Source organism: Cololabis saira, chromosome 2, assembly GCF_033807715.1.
Source record: "Cololabis saira isolate AMF1-May2022 chromosome 2, fColSai1.1, whole genome shotgun sequence".
Lineage (NCBI taxonomy): Eukaryota > Metazoa > Chordata > Actinopteri > Beloniformes > Belonidae > Cololabis > Cololabis saira.
Window position 1 is genome coordinate 48,941,520 of NC_084588.1, and position 24,857 is coordinate 48,966,376.

At 40.7% G+C, this 24,857-nt stretch overlaps 1 protein-coding gene across 3 annotated transcripts in view; it reads right to left on the reverse strand.

Moving 5' to 3' along the window:
- Positions 1 to 24,857, reverse strand: part of phkb (phosphorylase kinase, beta) — a 179,551-nt gene that overhangs the window by 87,748 nt on the left and 66,946 nt on the right. For all 3 annotated transcript variants that reach the window (XM_061746752.1, XM_061746759.1, XM_061746767.1), the window contains exons 9-14: positions 21,781 to 21,876; positions 18,946 to 19,143; positions 12,816 to 12,873; positions 10,898 to 10,975; positions 7,655 to 7,813; positions 6,509 to 6,603 (exon numbers count right to left, since the gene is read on the reverse strand). In XM_061746752.1, the coding sequence (XP_061602736.1) occupies positions 6,509 to 6,603; positions 7,655 to 7,813; positions 10,898 to 10,975; positions 12,816 to 12,873; positions 18,946 to 19,143; positions 21,781 to 21,876 (684 nt within the window). The remainder of the gene's footprint in view (positions 1 to 6,508; positions 6,604 to 7,654; positions 7,814 to 10,897; positions 10,976 to 12,815; positions 12,874 to 18,945; positions 19,144 to 21,780; positions 21,877 to 24,857) is intronic.

Genomic DNA, 24,857 nt, shown 5'->3' on the forward strand with positions numbered 1-24,857 from the left:
CCCTCCTTGCCTTCGCCGGAGCCGTCGCTTCCTTCAGCGTTATTCATCATTAACTTCATGAACAGAATCAGCCTTCACCATCATCAGATGGAAGTAAATCTGATTTCACTGCACGGGGATCAACCAGATTAGGACTAATACAGGTAGAGGTTTGTATTCAGAGGGAAAACATTAAGACTCTCGTATCCTGGTGGTTTTAACCTCCCACTACTCTTAAGTTAAATACTTTTGATTTTTGAAAACCGCACAAAGTTATGGATAAGTCCTGAATGCAGGCATTGTGATGTAGAATTGTCAAATTAGTCTGATTCACCTCACGAATCGTTACAGATTACTTTTGTAATCCTGTATTTGACCCGGTCTTTGTACGTTTTGACCGTATAGAAACGTAATTCTTGCCATTGTAAGAATGAGATGTACCTGCTGTTATCTACTGCCCTTACTCTTTAACAACTTGTGCTTTTTATTATTTTACCTCTTTTCTTATCATTTTATTTGTTATTTACTGTTTAATTGTGTCTTGCCGCTTTTAATGTTGATGTAAAGCACTTTGAATTATCTTGTTTTGAATTGTGCTGTACAAATAAACTTGGTTAAAAGAGACGTATGTGTCACAGTATTTAAGATACTTTGCCGGAAAGGATTCAGATTGTGTATTAAACAGGTTTTTATAGGAGATAACGGAAGATTGGGAACGTTTATATATAAGAGTTTATATGAAAGAGCTCAAATCAGCCGTTATATAAGTAAAACAAACGCTGCGTGCTACTCGTGGAGAATCTAACCCCCCGGACCGAAGCAGAGAGTTAAAGTGGCTCCGAAACATTTCGATTGAATTATCTGATGAATAATACAGAAGCAGCAAACACGTGTATAAAATCTGTGCTTTTCCCCGGCGAGGTGAGGATCTGTGAGAGAACATGTGTGCATGAGAAACATGAGGTGGGGGGGGTGAAGGTCTGGTCCTAACTGCATGTGAAGGCTCAGCGTTCCCATGAGCCTCTCTGCCTGCAGAGCCAGCTCTGCACGTCAGTGATGGAGAGCTGAGCGGACAGCAGCTACGAACGCACGGCGGCGCCGCGCACGGCATCTCCCAGCAGAAAACATGAAACAATCAACATGGAGGGCAGAGATATGTCCTATAGATATAACGATGACGGAGGCGCTGGAGGCCGAGGGGGAGGAAGAGGAAGGTAGGGCTGGGCGATATATCGAGATTTTAATATATATCGATATATTTTCAAACGCGATATGGTACGAGACAATATCGTTTATATCGAAAAAAATAAATAAATAAATACAATTTTTTTTTTTTCTTTTATGATTTTGATTAGGGATGGGCGGTATTGACTAAAAAATGTATCACGATAATTTCTGGCATTTATCCCGATAACGATAAAAATGACGATAAAAAAATACCAATTCAACTCCACCTTTGTAACTATAAATCTATCACCACATTCAGTCTTTGGAGCCAAATCACTGCTCTAAAAGAATAGTAAATACTACTAAACTACACCAATTAAATTGAATTAAATGAGTCCAGTTGTACTGCTAAACTGTAATGACTCAGATCTGCCATGTTTGTTACACAAAAATGTATCAACGGGAATTTATCTTTCTTTCTTTCTTTCTTTCTTTCTTTCTTTCTTTCTTTCTTTCTTTCTTTCTTTCTTTCTTTCTTTCTTTCTTTCTTTCTTTCTTTCTTTCTTTCTTTCTTTCTTTCTTTCTTTCTTTCTTTCTTTCTTTCTTTCTTTCTTTCTTTCTTTCAGGCTCATATCTTTCCTTCCTTCTCCCTCCTTCCCTTCCTCCCTTCCTCCCTTCCATAAATCAGCTTTACACAAAAACGTCATCAACGGGAATTTATCATTTTTACCGCAAGATGACAAATTCTTACTGTGGGGAATTTTTTTGACGGTATATCGTGAACGGTAAAATATCGCCCATTCCTAATTTTGATATAGCTTATTTTGTGACAAATTGACTTGAATGTTTTATTTGAGATTTGCACAAATGTTTTGTTATTTGCACAACTGTCAACCTCAGTGGAAAAGTCTGCCTGTTACTGTCTACCTTGTATTAATTGCACAGTCTATTTCAATTTCATTGTTATGCAGGAAATTGATTGATTTGTTTTATTTTATTCAAGAAGCATTTTTATTCTATATATGCAGGCAGTTTATTTTTATTTAATTTGTTTTATACATTTTGATATTGTGCAGACCTCTGTTAATAAAGGAACCTGTGTGACATTTGGCACGAGGCTTTGTATTAAAACTGACTGTTTTTTTAAGGGTTTGCCTCAGAAAAAAATGAAGCTAACAGAGATGCTAACAGAGATGCTATGCTATAATGCTTTGGGGGAAACCCCAATTATGGCACAGAAAAAATATCGATATATATCGAGTATCGCCATTTAGCCAGAACAGGGGTCGGCAACCCGCGGCTATAGAGCCGCATGCGGCTCTTTAGCGCCGCCCTAGTGGCTCCTGGAGCTTTTTCAAAAATGTTTGACCTTTTTTCTTCTTTTTTTCTCTTTTTTTCCCTTTTTTTCTTCTTTTTTTCTTCTTTTTTCCTTTTTTCTCTTTTTTTCTTCCTTTTTCCTTTCCTTTTTAATCTCGACATTTCGACTTTTTTCTCGACATTTCGACTTTTTTCTCGAAATTCTACTTCAACATTAATCTCGACATTTTGACTATTTCCTCGTCATTTCGACTTTTTTCTCGACATTTCTAATTTAAAAAAAAATGAAGCTAACGGAGATGCTATGCTATAATGCTTTGGGGGAAACCCCAATTATGGCAAGGAAAAAATATCGATATATATCGAGTATCGCCATTCAGCTAGAACAGGGGTCGGCAACCCAACATTTCAACTTTTTTCTCGACATTTCGACTTTTTTCTCAACATTTCAACTTTTTTCTCAACATTTCAACTTTTTTCTCGACATTTTGCCTTTCGCCATTTGCCTTCATTCCAAAGCTTATACAAGACTTTTCATTTTTTGCCGCTCCAGACATATTTGTTTTTTGTGTTTTTGGTCCAATATGGCTCTTTCAACATTTTGGGTTGCCGACCCCTGAGCTAGAAAATATCGAGATATGACTTCTGGTCCATATCGCCCAGCCCTAGAGGAAGGCAACGTGTCGCTGTTTGTCCCCAAATAATTCCCACATTCATTGTTTTTTCTTTCTTTGCTTTTGAAGCTGCATTAATGTTTTTATGAGAAATCAGAGACTCCACATAAGGAGACATTGTTTGAGCTTCCCGTGTGGGAATATTTCAAAAGACAAACACCTTCAAGTCTTCAGCGAGTCTTCAGAGGGTTTTGAACGACATGCTCAGCCCGAGTACTTATGAGGCGTCAAAGTGAGGTTATAGAAACTATCTTATGATGTTCTCCACGTTGTTTGTTGTTTCCAAGCTTTGAACTTGCATTGGTTCCTTAAAAAAATCCCTTCATCTGCAGTCAACACTGATCGGGGCTAAGACGACCTCCTATGGGCCTGATGAAGAGTTTTAACATTTATTTGATGCTCACGTGGAAGATTTTCACGTTTCCATAAGTGATGAAACAGTTGTGAAGGTTTGCAGTCTCACACGGCCGTGAAGAGTTCATGGAATAAAACCATCTGACGTTTGAAGGGATCATGTGCAGGACGACATCAAACCAGCTTTGATGGTGTTTGTTCGGGGGCTGCACGCTGGGCGACGCCCGCTCCCGTCAGGACGCAGCTACGCCGCCGTTTAGGCTGATCTAACGCCGCCTCAGGCCAGGTTAAAGCTCACGGCTCACCTGAGGTTCCGGTCTAGAGGCTACTTCCCGTCCAGAGAGAACGAACACCAACTGATGTTTATCTGCTGCTGACAAGGACGTGATTTTAAATCATCTCCGTCTGATTAGTGCTGAATTGAAAGATGAGGGACAGTCCGTCTGCTCCGGAGCTCCTCAGAAACCCAATTATGACATCAGATAAAGTCAATTAAGACCCACTTGAACAATCTGCCGTTATTCATTGACAGGCGCCGGCTGAAACTCACTTATGGCTCTTTTCCACTAGTACCTACTCAACTCGGCTCTCCTCCACTCAGTTTGGTTCTTTCCCACTAGGGGTCTAACGTGCGAGTAGATACTTTTCTGTAACTATTCTGCTGAAGTTCTAAGCGGCTGAGTCGGGCTGTGATGTCATCACACTCCAGGCCACTGATTGGTCGGGGGGTTGGAGTCAGACGTCTGAGTCAGGATGTGACATCAGAGAAAGAGACTCTGACGGAGCTTCTTGTTCATTTTATTCCAGCAGCAACGGCAGCAGAAGTCTGTTTCATAATCCAACTCTGAGGTGCAGATGTTCATAAACCTGGTGCTGAGGAGAGAATTAAAAAGGGATGTAGACGGGTGATAAGGAACGACCAGATCTACCAGGAGCTCTGTCTCTTCATAGCTGCTCAGATACAAACGGACTTTTCAGCAGTGCCGAGACAAACTAAAAACATTAAGAAGCTTCTTTCACTCTCATTTTTTAACTTGATATGGAACACAAGCCACAGACCCAGCAGCACATCTATCATCTCCTCCAGGTTCTACATCTTTAGTGTTGTTGTCTTCTTCCTTTAGATCAGGGGTCGGCAACCCGCGGCTCTAGAGCCGCATGCGGCTCTTTAGCGCCGCCCTAGTGGCTCCTGGAGCTTTTTCAAAGATGTTTGACCTTTTTTTTCCTTTTTTTCTTATTTTTTCTAATTTTTTTCTTCTTTCTTTTTTTTCTTCTTTTTTTACTCTTCTTTTTTCCTTTTTTTCCTTTCCTTTTTAATCTTGAAATTTTGACTTATTGACTCTTTAGCGCCGCCCTAGTGGCTCCTGGAGCTTTTTCAAAAATGTTTGACCTTTTTTTCCTTTTTTTCTTTTTTTTCTCTTTTTTCTTTTTTTCTTCCTTTTTCCTTTCCTTTTTAATCTCAATATTTTTACATTTTCACTTTTGTCTCAAAATTTCGACTTTTTTTCTCAACATTTTGACTTTTTTCTCGAGGTGCATAATGAAAAAATTTTTTTTTCCCCCAGTTATAACTAATATAGAAACATGCAGCATGTGTTGTCTTCATTTTAAGGCTGATACAAGAATTTTCATTTTTTGCGGCTCCAGACATATTTGTTTTTTGTGTTTTTGGTCCAATATGGCTCTTTCAACATTTTGGGTTGCCGACCCCTGGTTTAGATACACAATCAAATACGTCACAGCAGCTTCACTCCAACCTCCTACTTCTGCTCCAGGTGCTGAATTATAGTGGAAAAGAAACCAGGCCGAGTTGAGATGAGTAGGTGCTGGTGGAAAAGTGCAGTTAGAATCCAGTCCTCCACTGCTTTGAGCTCCAGCCTCGACCTCTGCATGTTTACCAGGCTAAACTCTGCAGAAGTTGGCGGTGTAAAACCTCGTCTCAGTTCATGTTCAGTTCAGCTCGGTGAGTAAAGTACAGAACAACCTGCTCAGGTGAGGAGACGAGACGCTGCAGCACTTTAACTCCAGCGAGCTGAGTGGGCAGCTCTCTCTCTCTCCCTCTCTCTCGCTCGGCCCACTCCGTCTCTCCAGCTAAATGCACGGCCTGACATTTACATCTAAAACAGCAACTTAATTCACAAGTCCTTAGTTCATATAAGCGTCAGCCACTTGAAAGCTCTATTTTAGACCTGTGTGGAACACTGACGACGAGACCAGAGGGAGCCTGGATCCATGTTTTACTGGGACCAGTTCAGGACCAGTTCAGGACCAGTTCAGGACCAGTTCAGGACCAGTTCAGGACCAGTTCAGGACCAGTTCAGGACCAGTTCAGGACCAGTTCAGCACCAGTTCAGCACCAGTTTGGGTGAACGTGAGCACAGATTATTACCAAATCCTTCGCCCCATAGTAACCTAAGTAAATATGGGACCCATTTTTCAAAAGCCACAAACCTTCTGAACATTCTGACACCAAAATGGAAATTTTAAGACCAACAGATTAGGAGAAAATTTACTTTGTTTGAGACCTGTCTCTGTCTGAGCAACACACTCTCGCCAGATTTGGCTCTCATAGCTAATAATATAATATAATATAATAATAATACATAGCTCTCCTCAGAGTCGTCGGTCACTGCAGAACTGCCAAAGTCGTTTTCCCATCGGATAAAATGAAGTTTAAAACTAAAATAAAGCAACTTTGCTTAATAATACTGTTATTTTTATTATTGAAGTCTTTTCGGAAGGGAAAAAAGAATATTAGACTGATCCGATGATCTTGTACTTGATATCAGATAAAGCAGAGCAGATAAAAGGTAGCAGATAAAAAAAAAAAAAAACGAGCGGCAAAATAAGGTGCAAATATTAAAGTTGTACTGTATCTAGTGTTGTATGTTCCACAACGATGAGGGGAGAGGGGCGGCCACGCCCACCCAGGCAGGAAGTGGATACCATTTCATACCATTGGCAGTAACGGTAATGCGCTATCTTCTGTATAGAGGATCTTTGGTAACATCCCTTACCTGGTTGGAGTAGCGCATGCTGACGTTTCTCTGGTCCTGCCGGGGGACGTAGCGGTGGACGGGATCGATGTCTTTAGGGCTGATCAGCTCGTCCACTGGAACCGGAGAAAACACGTAAGAGCAGCTTAGAAAACCATCAAGAAGCTTCAAGACACCAAATCCACAAGAAACTACACACATTTTTTAAAACAGGCAACAACCTTCCTATTCAGGAAAGCTTTTAACTGCTAAGGAGAAGAGAGAGAAGAGGACGCTGGCGTGTTTGTTCGCTGCTTCTCCATCTCAGAGTTTTTACATTTCTTAACTTTATTGATTTTGATTGATATTTATTGATGTTAGGGCTGTGTGATTAATCGATTTTAAATCTAAATTGGATTTATTAATCAAGACGATGTTAAAAAAAGGAAAATCGGAAAATGGATTTTCCTTTTTTGCAGCTGCATTACAGACAGAGCTCGTCTGATCATCTTTGTTTGCTCAAGAAAATTGTAAATGTTGTCACTTTACTAAACTCAAGGAGGATTTACAGTATCTTTCAATTGCACTTCATTCTCAATAGGGAAATTTGTTTTCTATTTTTCTTTAAAAATAAAGATAAAATATTTGAAACAATTTATTCCATTGTCTTTTGTATTTTTACCAAAAAAATCGAAATCGAAAATCGGGTTTTCAGAGAAAAAAAATCTGGATTTTATTTTTGTCCAAAATCGCCCAGCCCTAATTGATGTACCAGTTTTTTTTTTTACCTGTTTTTAACTCATTTTAATCTTGTAAGCACTCTGAGATTGTCTGAATGAAAAGTGCTCTATAAATAAAATCTATTATTATTATTAAATCACACAAACAAATAGACTAAATGGGTTCATTAAACCGTATAATTAGACTTGAAGTATTATGTACTCATTAATATGATTAAAGAATCATAATTATTGACACTCATAATGTAAAGTAAACGAATAAAACAAGGTTTGAGCTGAAAAGTCTTCTGTTATTTAAAAAATAGTCTACTTGAATTGTATCATACAATTCAAGATATTATGCAAAGCCTCTGTTACTTTCTCTTTTTCTATGTTACTGATGATGTTGAAAACTAATAAGATCTGAATATTAAAGCAGAAACAGTCAGAGACGGCAGCTCGGTCGTACCCAGCAGCTTGGCGATGGTGAACAGGGCCTGACCCCACAGGAACATCTTCCCGTCGCGGCCCGAGTTGCTAGGGAAACGCTTCTGGCTGCCGTGCTTGCTCTGCTCCGCCTCCACGAAGTCGGCCGGGACGTGGTAGTACTTGGGAATCACAGCGTGGCCTGAAAGGGAGAGAAAGAAAGAGAGGAACTGCCATCAGCTCTGAGTCTCTGTGAAGACACTGCTTATAAAGCAGTTGTAACCAGTACTCTAGTTGTAAAACTGACTAAAACACCTGCAGAAATACTGCAGGAATGACATAGCAGCAGTTAAATGCAGCCTTCTGTAAGCTTTAAATATCCACTGGGCTTACATCAAATACATCAAAACACAACAATAAAAAACACTTTTCTGAACTTATCAATATGACTCTGTCCTTCACAGGATAAGTAAAATGGATCACTGCAAAAACTCAAAATCTTAACTAGAATATTTGTCTTATTTCTAATTAAAATGTCTCATTTTAGTAAAACAAATCTCATTACACTTAAAACAAGACTCATCACTGGAAAAAACAACAATTTTCACCTGTTTCAAGTAGATTTTCACTTGAAATAAGTAGAAAAATCTGCCAGTGGAACAAGATTTTTTTGCTTGTAATAAGAAGATAAATCTTGTCCCACTGGCAGATTTTTTTACTTATTTCAAGTGAAAATTTACTTGAAACAGGTGAAAATTGTCAAATAAGTTATTTTTCTGGTGTTATTTTTCTGGTGACTCTAAATGTTGAAATAGCAGTAAAACCACATTCATTGATGAAATGACATAAGGGATGGAAAGGGGGGATGGCAGTTTTACAGGGGGATGATTTGGACTGTTTTTATTTCAGGGGGGATGCCGTCCCCCCTCATCCTCCCTCATCCCCCTCAACTCCAGTACTGGTTGTAACAGCCTAAAACAGACTTTAAAAGCACATCTATCAGTATTAGCAGGCAGAAACACCCAGACGAGCTTTAATCTTGTATTTGACGTGACAACCGACTCAAAGACCATGTTTGGGGTTCTGTGACATCACAGACCCGGAGCAGGGTAGAATTATCCAGCTCCTCCCTCCGGTCTGCTGAGCCAATAGCAACGCTGCGTTCCTCATTGATACTGAACCATGTGTTCACATCGCCGTCATCATCACAGTCGGGTTGGGAGCCTCATCCAGAACTCTCATTGGGTTGTTTTATTTCCACTGAGCATCGCTTGAATCTAATTGTGACTAGAACGCGTGAGGAACGATCCGAGGTCATTTACAGGAAATAGAGGGTTTGCATTGACGTCACTTCCCCACTGGACCAGCCCTCGTACTGCGTCGAGTGGCAAAAATGTCTGCAACTAGTGGAGAAGACGGGATAACAGTCGATTATCGGCTTAGATTAAAGGCAGTTGGACTTGACAGTGACCCGTACAGTTACCAAGAACCAGTGGTCCATGGACATTAATATTTGGTACAGTTACCAAGAACCAGTGGTCCATGGACATTAATATTTGGTACAGTTACCAAGAACCAGTGGTCCATGGACATTAATATTTGGTACAGTTACCAAGAACCAGTGGTCCATGGACATTAATATTTGGTACAGTTACCCCAAGAACCAGTGGTCCATGGACATTAATATTTGGTACAGTTACCAAGAACCAGTGGTCCATGGACATTAATATTTGGTACAGTTACCAAGAACCAGTGGTCCATGGACATTAATATTTGGTACAGTTACCAAGAACCAGTGGTCCATGGACATTAATATTTGGTACAGTTACCAAGAACCAGTGGTCCATGGACATTAATATTTGGTACAGTTACCAAGAACCAGTGGTCCATGGACATTAATATTTGGTACAGTTACCCCAAGAACCAGTGGTCCATGGACATTAATATTTGGTACAGTTACCAAGAACCAGTGGTCCATGGACATTAATATTTGGTACAGTTACCAAGAACCAGTGGTCCATGGACATTAATATTTGGTACAGTTACCAAGAACCAGTGGTCCATGGACATTAATATTTGGTACAGTTACCAAGAACCAGTGGTCCATGGACATTAATATTTGGCCACGAATCCAGTTTCCTGATATTTATATGTACTTAATTTCTACGCCGGGGAAATACACGAAGCAAAGCTTGAAGGCTTACAAAAGTCTTGACGCTTGGTCCGACTTCAAGGCAGGATTTGTTGTAGAAATTAAAGTGATGAGGACACCGAACTTTATGATTTGACCGTTTAACGTTAGCTACCCAAAAATCCAACATTACCTGATACAAAATGGGAACCACAAATCCACGTTTCAGTGTCTGGAATCCATTTGTTTCTGTGAATTGCAGCGATCCATTTGTCTCTCTTAAGCTTATTTTTCAGCAGTCTGTAAAACGATTTCTTGCTAAATCTATGAGTACAGTCGATCGCACAACAGCTCTTTTCCATTTTAGATGTTTTCCAGTTGCTCAAACTGAAAGTCTTTCTGCTACTCAGTGGGCGAAACCCGCTGTGAAGTCGCATCTGTGACGTCATGCATATTCCCTCTATACCGAAGATGCAGCGTTGATAACGTGCTAATACGCTAAAAACCTCTCTGACCAGCAGCGAGTCGTCATCTCTGCTCCTGGATACGCCTCAAGGAGTTAGATCGATTAAAAAACAACATTCGAGCCAAATCTGCTTGATTTTTGCCAACAACAGCATTTGGAGAAACGTGGGATGCAGAGCTGCTCTAGACGGCTGAGGAGCATCGTCCTCCTCGTGTCTGAGCTTCTGACTGACTTTTCAGGAGCGTTAAAGTGTTATCTTCAGAAACCAAACCTATTAAAATCAGGAGTTCTGTTAAATGAAGCAGAACAAGTGAAGAAAGGGCAGCTCAACAGTCCCGTCCCTCGTCTGTCCCGCTCTATCATGAGAACCTCAGTATGAACTCAGATCTTTTCAAATCAATATAATTCCACTTTGTCCTTCGACGGCGGCGGCAGGTGAATATAAAAACCAGGATCTTTGCTGAGGGAGTTGGGCTGAATCTGGGAGGAGAGCGAAGCCCCGGGGGGATTTGGTGGCAGTGGGAGGATGTGAGGATGTAATGATGGGATGTAATGATGGAGAGACTGTCATCGTTGCACACAGAGACGGAGACGGAGGCAACACGCTCCAAAATAAACACTATGATTGTGCCGGGTGACTTCAGCGTCTGTGATTTCCACCACGGTTGTGTTTTTACGTGAAGACTCACCCTCAAATGACTGGAAGATGATGGGCTCCAGCAGGTCCTGGTATTCCTTCACCTGGGCCTTATTTCCTCTGAACACGCCTATGGTGAAATTAAAACACACACGCACATAAATCACACGCAGCTTATGCTTTAAATTGTAATTATTGACTATCTATGACATCAACATTCTTCAAATCTGTACATTTTTTCTCCTTCCGGCTCTCGACGAAGGCGGACGCTTTTTCTGCTCCTCTCCCTTATCTATCTGACCTGCTACTGCTTTTGTCCTGTCTCGTCTTCTGGTGTACCGACAAACGAGTAAGTCGTCGACAGCTGTTTTGGCTCTTTCAGAGCTGCCGGACGTGGCTGAAGGGGCAAGCAAGGCGATCAACACTCAGACTTTAACGTTGGGGGAGCAAAGCCGTAAGCTGGATGCGATTCTTGAACAGAATCGCAGGATGGCGGCGGCCTTTGAGCTCATTGGCAAGATGGATAAGACCTTGGAGAAATTGGAAGCTCGGCTTGGCGGGAATTGATCACAAATTCGTCTGATTGGAGTCGCCATTGATGAACCAGAGACTGAAGGCAGACGGAAAATTACTGAGTCTGTCTGTTTTGCAATATAATTGTTGATTCTATAATCTGGCCTTGACAGGGCGGTTTTGGCCGATCGCTCTGGTCACAATCTCCCTGGTGGAATGTAAACAAGGTGACTCTGCCCCCACTAGCCCTCCCCTCTCAGGAACATCTGTGGACTGTTTTCAGAACTGACCGAGCCGACTGATAACATCAAGGACATTGGCTGAGAGCAGCTCTGAGCGAAGTTCACGGACTTACCGCTACACACACACTTGCTGATAACCACACCTCCCTCAACTCAACCCCTTCCTCGGCTCCCCCCCCTTATCAGCCCCCCCCCAACACAGTCAACAGGTTTGAGAGCCGCGCCACTGGCCGCAGTGCTCACTTGGGGTACAGTGCGGGATCTCCCCCACCCCTAGAACCACCCCCCCCACACACATGTGCAAGCCTTGTGATGTTAAATTTGTCATGTTGCTTTCTGTGCAGAGGTGTCTTTTTTGCACTTTCACACTGTGTATTTACACACAATATGAGGATGCCTTTTTTTCCCTCCTCCCTCCCCCATCCCCCATGTCATCCTTTCTCTGATCTGTTCTCACCAGTTGACTCATGTCTTATGTTATTTGTTTTGTCTGTGCCCTGATGGGTTGTACTGGTTGTCATCTCACTGTGCTGGGACGCCAGACCGGCGACAATAAAGCTATTCATTCATTCATTTGTCAAATTACATTTGTCTAGAGTGAATCATTAGAGATGATTTACCTCGTGGTTTTAGATACTATTTTGTTAATAACTCTCAAGTTCATAGTTATTCAACCCGTCAGGTTAAGAAACTTCATCTTCCATTGTATAAAACATCCCGTGGTCAGTTTTCTATTAAATACCCTGCAGTTATAATCTGGAACAATTATGTACATTTAATTGATTTATCTTTGTCACTGTCCAAGGTTTATTTAAAACGTTCAGGGCACCATGAGTACCGTAGTTTAAACTCCACCTCGCTGTGGCTCCGTCTGCACAGAAATGTTTTCATCTGAAATGTTTGTGAGGCTTTACAGTCATTCATACTCCTCTCATTCATGCCGTTATCCTGGACAAAGCGGCGATGGATGGATGCTCGGATTCATTCGTTTCCTTTGTGGAACGTTTTGATTCCTTTTTGTTGATTTCTATGAGTTTCATCTCACGTTTTATAAATCACATCCTTTTAAATTGTCATTTTTTAAGTGGCTTTTTTTCTACAACCTGGCAACACAGCGGGATGTAATTTCCCGTCAGACGCTGAAAGCGTCTTAAATCCTGCCAACGACCCTCTTCATGCATCATCACGGCAACAATGGCACAGAATGGGGCTCACCATCAATCATCATGTAGATGAAGAACAGGGGAAACTCGCACTCGATGCCGTCGAAGAGCTGCAGGAAAACAGAGGCACACGCTTAGTTCTCCTCTCATTTCAGAGAGGAAGCTGGCATTGAGATGAAGGACACAAACATCATATACATGAGATATTAGAGATGCACCGATCAGGGTTTTGAGGGCTGATCACCAATCACTGATCTCCAAAATCAGTATCTGCCAATCCCGATATTGCCGATCACAGCGTGAAATCCATAAATTCTTCAATATTGTTGTCTCATGTACAACACTGACATTGTATTATTAGGTATAAAAATTAGGAGATGAGAAAGTATCATGAATTGTCTGTTTTATTGCAGGCTGAGGCAATGAGCAATATTTCACCCTCCAGAGACTCTTAGAGACGACTTAGACTCGGCTAAAAAGGGGACGTGTAGCTCACTAGTTTAAGCTTTCCTGTGGCAATAATTATGTACAGTACAACACAACTGATTGGCCTGCTTTGGACTATTATTTTCCGATTTCCGATCAAAACCGATAGGGGCATTATCGAGCCGATACCGATCGGTTGCCGATCGATCGGTGCATCTCTATGAGATATAACATACAACATACATATCATATACAAAGAAACATTCTATTCAAAATACAGATGCGAATAAACATGTAGATATGTACATTTATTAATATGTGTAGATATATAGATGTATATTATGGATATAGATATGTTATATGTATATAGATATGGAGTTGTATCATCCGTACAGTATTTGTGTATCTATATCTCTGTTAATTTACACTGATTTATAGTTATATGTAGATATGTCGATATATAGATTTATAGTAATTTTTATGTATATAATTGGAGGTAAATATATGAACCAGTATATATAGCATATCTACTCTTATATAGTTATTCAAGTATATTGTTATACCATTGCTGTCTATTGTTCTCTATTATATTGTAGTTTTATATTAAAGTAATGATAATGTAATACTATACATTATAATTACTTCTATTATTACTTACATACATAGTAGCACAACTAAATGCTGGGCGTTTGATTTGTTTTCTTTTGTTTGCCTTGATTTGCTTTATTACTATATTTATATATACATAATTGAGTATTATATCACTATATTGAATAGTTATTAAAGTAGGGGTGTTTGGTTATGTGTGTTTTATAAGTAAGCTTATTGAAACTCGTTTTGTTATATGTATACCGTATGTACTTTTTTGTACTCTTTTTTTTTTTATCATGCATGTTTGAAATAAAATCTTCAGATCAAAATCATATATAATAATAGGGAATGAAAACACAAGACACACAGATACATGAGTATGTGGTCGCGACGGTTAACTGCTGAGTTCAGGGGTTTCAATCCGACCTGTGACCTCAGTTATGACACTAAACGATGGATCTGAGGATCTCTGGGACTTTAAGACGACACGTTTAGGGAAGTGGAAGTGTTGAAGAGCAGGATGGTGCGGTTGAAGCCACTGACTTCTCATCACGGTGGAGCAAAGATGTAGGACTCATGTCTAGAAGGGTTTAACCTCTGGAAGAGGGGAGGGGAGGGACGGAGAGTCTGTCTCCTCCAGCTATGACTGTCCTCCGTTATCCTCCCTCTGGGAGCAGAGGAGATGATAGTTGGGTTCAGAAATCAGAAACGTTTCCAGACCTTCCCCGCTGGCAGGAGCTCCGGTCCATCGGGACCAGGAACAGTTTCTGCAGTCGGCCTGCTGAACACTGACCCAACTCAACACTCGTACTGTCAAATGGTCTGAAAAGTAGCGGCTGACTCTTAACCAGTGTTGTGCCACAAAGGGGGTGCTGGTTCAGTTATTAAAGTATTAATACTTGTCTTACGATATATGGAGCTAAATCAAGGCCAAAAGTTTTGCTAATTTGAAAATAAAATTTGAACCTGAAAATTCTTTTTTACAGTTGAATTTTTTTTTTTTTCAGTATCAGATCTTTTTTTCAGTTTAAGACTTTTGGAAACTGAAAAAAAAAATTTAAACTGAAAAAAAAGATGTGAAACTGAAAAAAAGATTTGAAACTGAAATAAAAAGTTCTGAAACTGAAAAAAAGAATTTTCAGGTTCAAATTTAGTTTTCAAATTAGCAAAACTTTTGGCCTTGATTTGGCTCCATAACGATAATTATTAATAATGAATAACTAAGATTACTTATCAAAATGAATCAATCAAAACGGGGCACCACCTGACTCTCATTCAAATGAATCAGAATGTATTTACAACAAGTGTTAAAAGATAAAAGATCCTCCGATTTGGGTTCTTGCCCAGTGAGGCTTCTATTCCTCATCACCGAAGGGCCGTAAATGCAAATCCTGCTGGGACTTTGAGTCGTTATGGAGGCTCCTTTGTTCCAACGTTAAGAAATCTAGGCTGGTCTCAGAATGAGGCCTTAAAGTTGAAGTTAAGGCTTCCCATGTTCACATGGGGGGTGACAGTGTGGCTCTGTCTGGAGGTGGGATTCAATCTCTGTTATCGACCACCAGCGTTGGGATGATTGACAGGGAGGAGACTGATGATGGATGGACTGACATGTTCACATGTTTTTCATGTAACTGGAAACACAACATTCCTGGTTCTGAAACTTTCAGTCTGATGACACGACTCCCTTTAAACTGAATCCCTTTGGACGTCACGTCATGTCACATCATTAATAACTAAGGAAACTGTAAATGTGTGAGAAAAGGGCAAAATACATCTCCTTTAGAGTCCCGTCTCAGATGCACAGGTGCATGACGATGCTCAGATCCTTTAGTCTCTTGGTATCAAACAAAATGAACAACTAAAAACCTAAAAAAAAAAACCTGGTGAATAGTCAGATTGATCTAAGTCCCCTAAGTCATGTTGGCGTTTAACTAAAAAGGATCATCTCGACGGCGCTGGGCGAGTAACATCCTCGTTTCAGCAGCCATCGACGTCAGACCCCTCAGAGATCCAACTAGAGCAGGGGTCGGCAACCCAAAATCTTGAAAGAGCCATATTGGACCAAAAACACAAAAAAACAAATATGTCTGGAGCCGCAAAAAATGAAAAGTCTTGTATAAGCCTTAGAATGAAGACAACACATGCTGCATGTTTTCTATATTAGTGGGGGAAGATTTTTTTTTTATTATGCACTTCGAGAAAAAAGTTGAAATGTCGAGAAAAAAGTACAAATGTTGAGAAAAAAATGTAAATGTTGAGAAAAAAGTAGAAATGTCAAGATTAATGTTGAAGTACAATGTTGAGAAAAAAGTCAAAAATTTCGAGAAAAAAGTCGAAATATTGAGAAAAAAGTTGAAATGTCGAGGAAATAGTCAAAATTTCATGAAAAAATTCGAAATGTTGAGAAAAAAGTCGAAATGTCAAGATTAAAAAGGAAAGGAAAAAGGAAGAAAAAGAGGAAAAAAGGGAAAAAAGAAGAAAAAAGAAAAAAAAGAAGAAAAAAAGAAAAAAGGAAAAAAGAGAAAAAAGAAGAAAGGAAAAAAAAGGTAAAACATTTTTGAAAAAGCTCCAGGAGCCACTAGGGCGGCGCTAAAGAGCCGCATGCGGCTCTAGAGCCGCGGGTTGCCGACCCCTGGACTAGACTAAACCATTAACATGTTGTGTGGATGATCCGGTGGGGGTCGGGGAGGTCTGAGGGGATCGTCAGTCCACCCCGGGGGGGCAGCTGGGCTGCAGACGTCCTCCACCATGTCAGTCCATCCATCATCAGTCTCATCCCTGTCAATCATCCCAACGCTGGTGGTCGATAAAACAGATTGAATCCCGCCTCCCTTAATTTCAACTTTAAGGCCTCACTCTGAGACCAGCCTAGATTTCTTAACGTTGACCGTATGGTTTGAAACAAAGGAGCCTCCAAAATGACTCAAAGCCCCAGCAGGATTTACATTTACGGCCCTTCCGTGATCAGGAATAGACCCCTGACTGGGCAAGAACCAAAATCGCAGGATCCTTTATCTTTTAACACTTGTGTAAATACATTCTGATTCATTTGAATGAGAGAGGGAAGAAATATAAAGAAATGGTTTATTTGAGGTATAAAAGTAAAGACTGTGTTTAAAGATCAGCAGCTGTGTGTGTTCTGATATTCTGTCATGTTGTCTTTGTATGTTTATATACTTAGATATACTGATTATATTTATATCATAGTTATATTATATTTATATCATAATTATATTATATTTATATCATAATTATCATAGAGCTTACATCTTGCATTAAACAGGTTATTTTTGTAAAAATTATATATATAAATACAATCAATTAGTGTATAGTATAAAAAATAAATACAGACATATAATTTATGTTTAGTTGTAAGGGGGTGGGATTAAATAAGTTTATACTTCCTCCCACTCCTTTTCGAACATGTAACTTGAAATATGTGTTTTGATATTGGATTTTTTCTTTATGTGGTGGAATGTCCACCTCTATTTGTTTTCTTGTCTTTTTTCTTGTTTTGTTTTTTTTACATGTTCGAAATAAACGAAATAAACTAAACTAAACTAAGAGAAGTTGTTGATAGACTGATTTTGCTGTTCAGTTATTATTTCCTGATAAGTCAGGTGGTGCCCCGTTTTGATTGATTCATTTTGATAAGTTATCTTCTTTATCAATTAATAATAATTATCGTAAAACAATTATTAATTCCTCTTTAATAACTGAACCAGGACCCCCTTTGTGGCACAACACTGGTGAAAGAGTCGGCCGCTGCTTTTCAGAACAATAACGGGGAGATTCAGCAACATTTACTGACGTGTATGATGAAGTCCAGCTTTACATAACTTGAATAAAAGACCATTAGAGGATGAAAACGCAGCAGGAAGGATGGAGGGTTATGAAACCTGACTGGCATCGACGTCCAACGCGGTAAATCTGAGTTCCTGCTGCTGCGACTGACGGCTGGACGGAGCCTGACGGAGCCGAGGCTTTAATACTCCTGATGATGCTCAGCCGGAGTATCTGCATCCTATTAGCTCAGGATTAGCTGAAGCTAATTGCAGTATTTCAGAGCCGGAGCCTCATGGCTGCTCAAGTCCACTCATTTATCAGACTCTTCTGTTTTTAATTAGGTTTGACTGAGTTGAGCTTAAAGCTGCATCACGAGGAATAAAGAGAAACTTCCTCTGGAGAAGTGACGACTTCAGAAACCTCCGGTCATTAGGTGTAGTCCAGAAGAACCAGATCAGGGGCCGGATTCACAAAATATTCTTAAGAAAAAAAAAGTGTCATTCTTTTCTTAAGTTCAGTCTTAAGAAGAAAAAAGAGAAGAAGTCATATTCTCCAAAAAGTATTTTCTCAACTTTCTTCTTAAGTTTCTTATTGAGAAAAAACTGGTATTCTTGAAATAAAAGTTCTCAAATTAGTTCTTGACTTTTTTCTTAACTTTAAGACAACCTTGACCTGTCTTAAAATAAAAGCTAAGCCTGAATGAAATGAATAATATATATAATTTTGTATACCAAGTACGTAGAGGTGCACTAAATAAAAACCCAAACATATGTAGCTTAATAAAATAAAATGAAATTCAATAGACTGATATGTTCATTTTAATACATTTATTAAAATTGTGACGGCTCTGATGTACAGGCGTACTGAATCGTTCATGTAGTATGCAGTATACAGTACATACTGATGCAGTATGTAGCATGTAGTATGCAGTATACAGTACATACTGATGCAGTATGTAGCATGTAGTATGCAGTATGCCATTTCGGATACAGCCATATTTTAAGAAGTTCTTAAGTAGGAAAAATAAGAATTTCGTAAGAAATGACAGTTCTTAAGACGGTTCTTAAGAAAATATTGAGGAATTGCACTTAAGAACTTTCTTATGAACTTCTTAATTTTAAATCTCAAGACATTTCTTAAGAACATATTGGTGAATCCGGCCCATGGTCTACCAGACCAGACTAGACCCCAACTGAGTTATGAGATTCGACCGGGCTCTCATCATTCTGCGTCACGTCAAAATCTTAACCTTTAACCTCTTAGTCTCCTCTTATCCGAGGTCAATAGTCAGTATGGGACATGAAAATCAAACCAGTGCTCCAAGTTAACCAGACGTGGTTGTGGTTCAGAGCTTCACTGATGGGTCAGGTGTGTCTCACCTTCATCTCAGCGGGCTTGTAGAACTGCCGGTTCTTGTCCTCGTTGGCCGTGCGGTAGCCGTCGCGGAGGTAGCGCTTGAAGCCGTACTTGCCCCGCAGCTTGCGGACGATCTTGTCGAGCGTCTGAGAGTAGAGGGCGTCGTCGTCCACGGCGAAGGCGGGGTAGCTGATGGTGGGGAGCAGCGCCGCGTCCGTGTTCTGCAGGGAGAAACACGCACACGTCAAGCGAGGAACAGAGACCTCGGTCCTCCGTTGGGGAGTTTCCATTTCTATTTTATCGTCTCTGTGAGGACGTTTTTTTTAAAGATTTTTTGGGCCCTTTGTTCAATTTGCAGACAGGAAGGGGGAGAGAGAGAGAATGGGGATTACCTGCAGCAAAGGTGCACAGGCCGGGATTGGAACCTGTGACCGCTGCAGGGGGACTGGAGCCTCAGAATATCAGGCGCTGCTTAACCCACTGGGCCACCAAGCGGCTCAAATTATTAACTTTTAAGTATTTTTAATTGTAAGTTTTTAGGGGTCAACCTTGGTTGTTTAAATGTGCTATACAAATTGGTTGGATGGTTGGTTGATTGATTTATCCGGTTAACAACTTCTAGGTGTTTGACAGTTCTGCCGCTCCGCGACACCGCTGGCGTGGGGGGGCTTCACGCCACCTGGGCTCAAGGTGGCGTAGACAAGGATGTGACAGGTGACGGGGATATCCATCCTCCCAAAGGAGCATCCCTGGCCTTGAGAAGCCTTGAAAAGTCTTGTCAGGTTTGTTTCTTCCTGGAGGATCAGGGTTTGTGGTGGAGCCACATTTAGACCAACAACCACACACTTGTCTTGAGTTTACTCTCCTGATCATGTGAAGATCTTGTTCGAAGTAACAGACTGAGTTTCTGTCGGGGATGTGATCTGGATGATGGTGTGATCTGGATGAGGATGTGATCTGGATGAGGATGTGATCTGGATGAGGATGTGGTCCTGATGCTGCAGCATCCTTGCATCTCCATCCAGATCATCCTCCTTATCCGACCTGCTGTTACGTCGTCGCAGCTGATATTAGTGTGCAACACAACACACTTTTACCTCCTGAAATTACATTCCTGTCGTTCTACGAGCAGAACTGATATGGTTTTCTTATCTCTCTCATATTCCTGCATCATATTGATTTCTGGCCCGTCACTGTGTCTCATCCGACCGGCTCATCGGCCTCCGTTTCTGCAGCAGCTGCGCCGTATGTTACCACATACAGCACCAACATCAGCAGCGCGGGTCTGGGATGATGCACCGCCATGATGAGAGCCAGTACTTCAGTGTGTATGATTAACCATCATGTGGGCGAGGTAATGCACTCAGCTGCCTCAAATCACAAACACGTATCTGGTCCTCAGCAGGTTTTAAAATTATGAAAATCTAATGGAAAACAGCATCGGACATCACACACTGTCTTCATTTATGAGGTAGGAACTAAGACAAGCAGAAAGTGTGTGAGCAACTAAACTCCATCGAACCGTCTTTATCAACAGTGACTACGTTTCCATGCATCAATAACCCTTTTCTAACCGGAATATTAGCAATAACCCGGTTTTGCACGGCCATGTAAACACCAATAACCCCTTTGAATAACCGGAATTTGCGTTACTCCTTTTCTAACATGAATATTCTGTCATGTAAACGCCTAACGGAATATCCCCATCAAACGGAACATGAATTTATTTTCTGCACATGTTCTGTTCACAAGGAATCCTGGTCTTTTGAGTCCAGGAAGTTCTTATAAACACGGAGAAACACAAGACCAGGAGGAGACTAATCACTTCATAAATGTAATGAAGGATATGAACATTTCTGCATTTGTACACGGCTCCGGCTCCATTTGCCTTTTCTTCACGTTCTCGCCTTCCATTAATGAAGAAGGCGACGAGGAATAGTGTTAAGTCCTGGTGGGTCAGTACCAGCACCAAAGCACAAAAGAAGGCGACTTCTACTGGGCTGTTGATTATCCGCTGTGCTGCTGTTATTGTTGTTGTTTTGGATTTGGATACAGGAAGAAGAAGCAGAAATGAGGGGAATTGCGTCATCACGTTCTCCGTGCGTCGCTGGTTTGATCCAGATATCCCAAATGATAAATCACCATGTATACAGGGATAACTCTGTTTACTCACGCATGGAAACAAATGATTCCCAATGTTTCAGTAACCAGAATATTGACCTTAACCAGAATTTTGACTGAACGTAAACGTAGTCACTGACTCCAGTCGTCATCACGTGTGTGATGTTATTATCTCACACGGAGGATAAGATGTTTGAGACTTTCTTTTGTGCACAGTTGACACTGACATCATCGCATTTGAGCATCATTTAAGGCATCTGAGCTTCAGGTTTCACCAGAACTGGTGCTTCACGGACAAACCCCTGCAGTCTGTCCCCCCCAACGCTGCCATGTTTTCACCTGGCTAAACCCGAGCTGGACTCGTTCACTTTCATCTCAATCAGCACTAAAACCAACGCCTTCATTCAACAGCTGAACATCTGGCTGACACTTAACACTTCTGCTGCATTTTGGCTTAGTTTTTGTTCAATACTGAAACAGTGCCACAAGCTGTGTTCATATCTAAGCTGTACATTTGTACTAATTTTATAAATTAGTAAGGATTGAGTCCTGATGTGAGGGATGTGGGAGGACTAAATCCATCCCACTAGCTGCAAACAGAAGGATGAGATCATAGTAGACACATATTTCCTGTATGTCTCTATTTGCATGTGTTGATGGTTTTATCTGTGATTTAATCAGCGATGACAACGCCGTGTTCGGAGGGCGTCTCCGGTCTGAACTGGGGTCGGACTCACGTGAGAGCGGGACTCTCGGGGCAGCAGAGAGCAGAGCGTCTGCCGGTTCCTGTTGTGGGCGTCCAGATCCACGAATATCACCGACCAGGAGCAGCCCTGCAGGAGGAAACACAAAAACACAGAATCATCGTTACAGCGGGACGGTTCATGCTTCACGGGTCAAACATGCTCCCCCACAAACACTCCCCCGGACCAGTCATCCGCTTTTAAAGAGAAAAAAGGAACAGATGAAAGCAGAAGGCAAGGCAAGTTTATTTGTAGAGCACAATTCAACACAAGGTCATTCAAAGTGCTTTACATCAACGTTAAAAGCGGCAAGACACAATTAAACATAAATAACAAATAAAATGATAGGAAAAGAGGTAAAATAATAAAAAGCACAAGTTGTTAAAGAGTAAGGGCAGTAGATACAGCAGGTACATCTCATTCTTACAATGGCAAGAATTACGTTTATATACGGTCAAAACGTACCGTGCGTAGTAATAGTAGGAGTAGTAATAGTAGTAATAATAATAATAATAATAATAATAATAATAATAGTAGTAATAATAGTAGTAGTACAGTAATAGTAGTAATAGTAGTAGTAGTAGTAGCAATTAAACAGTAAATAACAAATACAATGAAATAAAATGATAAGAAAAGAGGTGAAATAATAAAAAGCGCAAGTTGTTAAAGAGTAAGGGCAGTAGATCCAGCAGGTACATCTCATTCTTAAAATGGCAAGAATTACGTTTCTATACGGTCAAAACGTACAAAGACCGGGTCAAATACAGTATTACAAAAGTAATCTGTGCCGATTCGTACGGTGAATTAAACCAATTTGACAATTCTATGCCACAATGTCTGCGTTCAGGGCTTATCCATAACTTTTTTTCAAAAATCAAGTATTTAACTTAAAGGAGCTGTATGTAAGAGCAATAATAAAACGAATCATAAAATGACCCCGATATGTCAACAGACATTTAAAAATCATGTTCGTTTCAAATACTTATGTCACTGACAACAGCACTCAAGCCAGGATATTCCAGTTTAAAAAGAGGAGTTGCAGCCCTCAACTGATGTTTATGTTGTCATTTTTTGTTTTGGCCTGAAGCTCCACCCTCCACCTATCTCCCAATCACCAAGTCAGTATTGTTTCTGAAGCTCCACCCTCCACCTATCTCCCAATCACCAAGTCAGTATTGTTTCTGAAGCTCCACCCTCCACCTATCTCCCAATCACCAAGTCAGTATTGTTTCTGAAGCTCCACCCTCCACCTATCTCCCAATCACCAAGTCAGTATTGTTTCTGAAGCTTCACCCTCCACCTATCTCCCAATCACCAAGTCAGTATTGTTTCTGAAGCTCCACCCTCCACCTATCTCCCAATCACCAAGTCAGTATTGTTTCTGAAGCTCCACCCTCCACCTATCTCCCAATCACCAAGTCAGTATTGTTTCTGAAGCTTCACCCTCCACCTATCTCCCAATCACCAAGTCAGTATTGTTTCTGAAGCTCCACCCTCCACCTATCTCCCAATCACCAAGTCAGTATTGTTTCTGAAGCTCCACCCTCCACCTATCTCCCAATCACCAAGTCAGTATTGTTTCTGAAGCTCCACCCTCCACCTATCTCCCAATCACCAAGTCAGTATTGTTTCGGCATCCGGGTTGCCAGCTCGGCTCTAATTATCGCAGCCATGGCAGCCTACGTTCCTGCTGCATTCTGCAGCCTACCTGGCAACCTCTGGTCGGGGGGAGGAGGGGGAGGGTACACGCCGCTCAACAATATTTGGAAAGTGACTGCAGTACCAGTTTTGGACATTTCTTACAGACGGCTCCTTTAAGAGTACGCTTAAATAACAAATAAAATGAAATAAAATTATAAGAAAAGAGGTAAAATAATAAAAAGCCCAAGTTGTTAAAAAGTAAGGTGAGTAGAGTACAGCAGGTAAGTTAATTTAATTTAAGAGTACGCTTCAGTAAACAGTGTTGTTTATAATACAACAAGTTGGTATGAAAGCCCCTCAGTTACCACATCTCCAGAACCTCTTCCTGGTTCTGCAGAGCCGGTCCCGTCCCCCTCATCTACAGCAGCGCTTACATAAACCATCTTTGCTGCTAAGCAGTTTCTAATCTGATGCATTATGTATGAATGTTGCCAGAATCGGTTATTTCTTTCCCTCTGAAACGGGTCTGGGCTTTTAGTCAAATCAGCAAGCTTTCCCTGCTGGATTTGCATCGGGCCCCCGGGCCCCCCGGCCCCCCCGACCCTACGGCCCCCCGGCCCCAGCCCCCCCTGGCCGCCACCGCTAGCCGCATAGCGTCATCGCAGAAACCTTTCACAGATATGAATATTAATATCATGAAGTGTGAACAGCACATGCATCGGGGTGTCCAAACATTTGCAAAGCACCATTCATGTGCAGACGATTCAAACTAAACATAAAGGAAAAGTCCCAGCTGAGAGGTGAGTGATGTCTGGGTCCTTTTGTTTGAAATCTCCTGGGAGAATGTTTTATTTTTAGTGCTGTCAGGCCATTAAAAAATGTAATCTAATTAATCACAGGAATTATAATTAATTAATCTAATTAATCGCATTTTAATCTCATATCTGCTAAAGGTCCCCAAATAAAGAATTAGAATTCTAGGACATTGCAAAATTGCAGTGAATGACTAATCAATTGAATACACTAAGAAGAGAAGATTTGAAATCCACATTTTTATTGGTGAAGTGTGTTTCATAAATGAAATTCAAAAGAAAAAGCTCAAGCACGTCAGCAAACCAATTAGGTGCATTATTCAAAAATGCAATGCAAATACAGCTAAATAAATAAAATTCAGAAATAAAATAAGGCTGAGTCTCAAATAAGCACTTAAGCAGACTCTCAATTCAAAATTAAAACTAAAGCTGACTCAATACAGCAATTCAAGTTCTAGTACCTGTAACGTTTACAGTGGAACTTGTCCGGTCATGTTTAGCGTTTAAATGATAATTCAGGCTGGAGCAGCTCCGCTGATAGGAACATTATTTTTTACAAAATGTACAAATCAGCGCGTTCTTGTTGAGAGTCCCGTCTTCTTTCTTTTTATACATAAA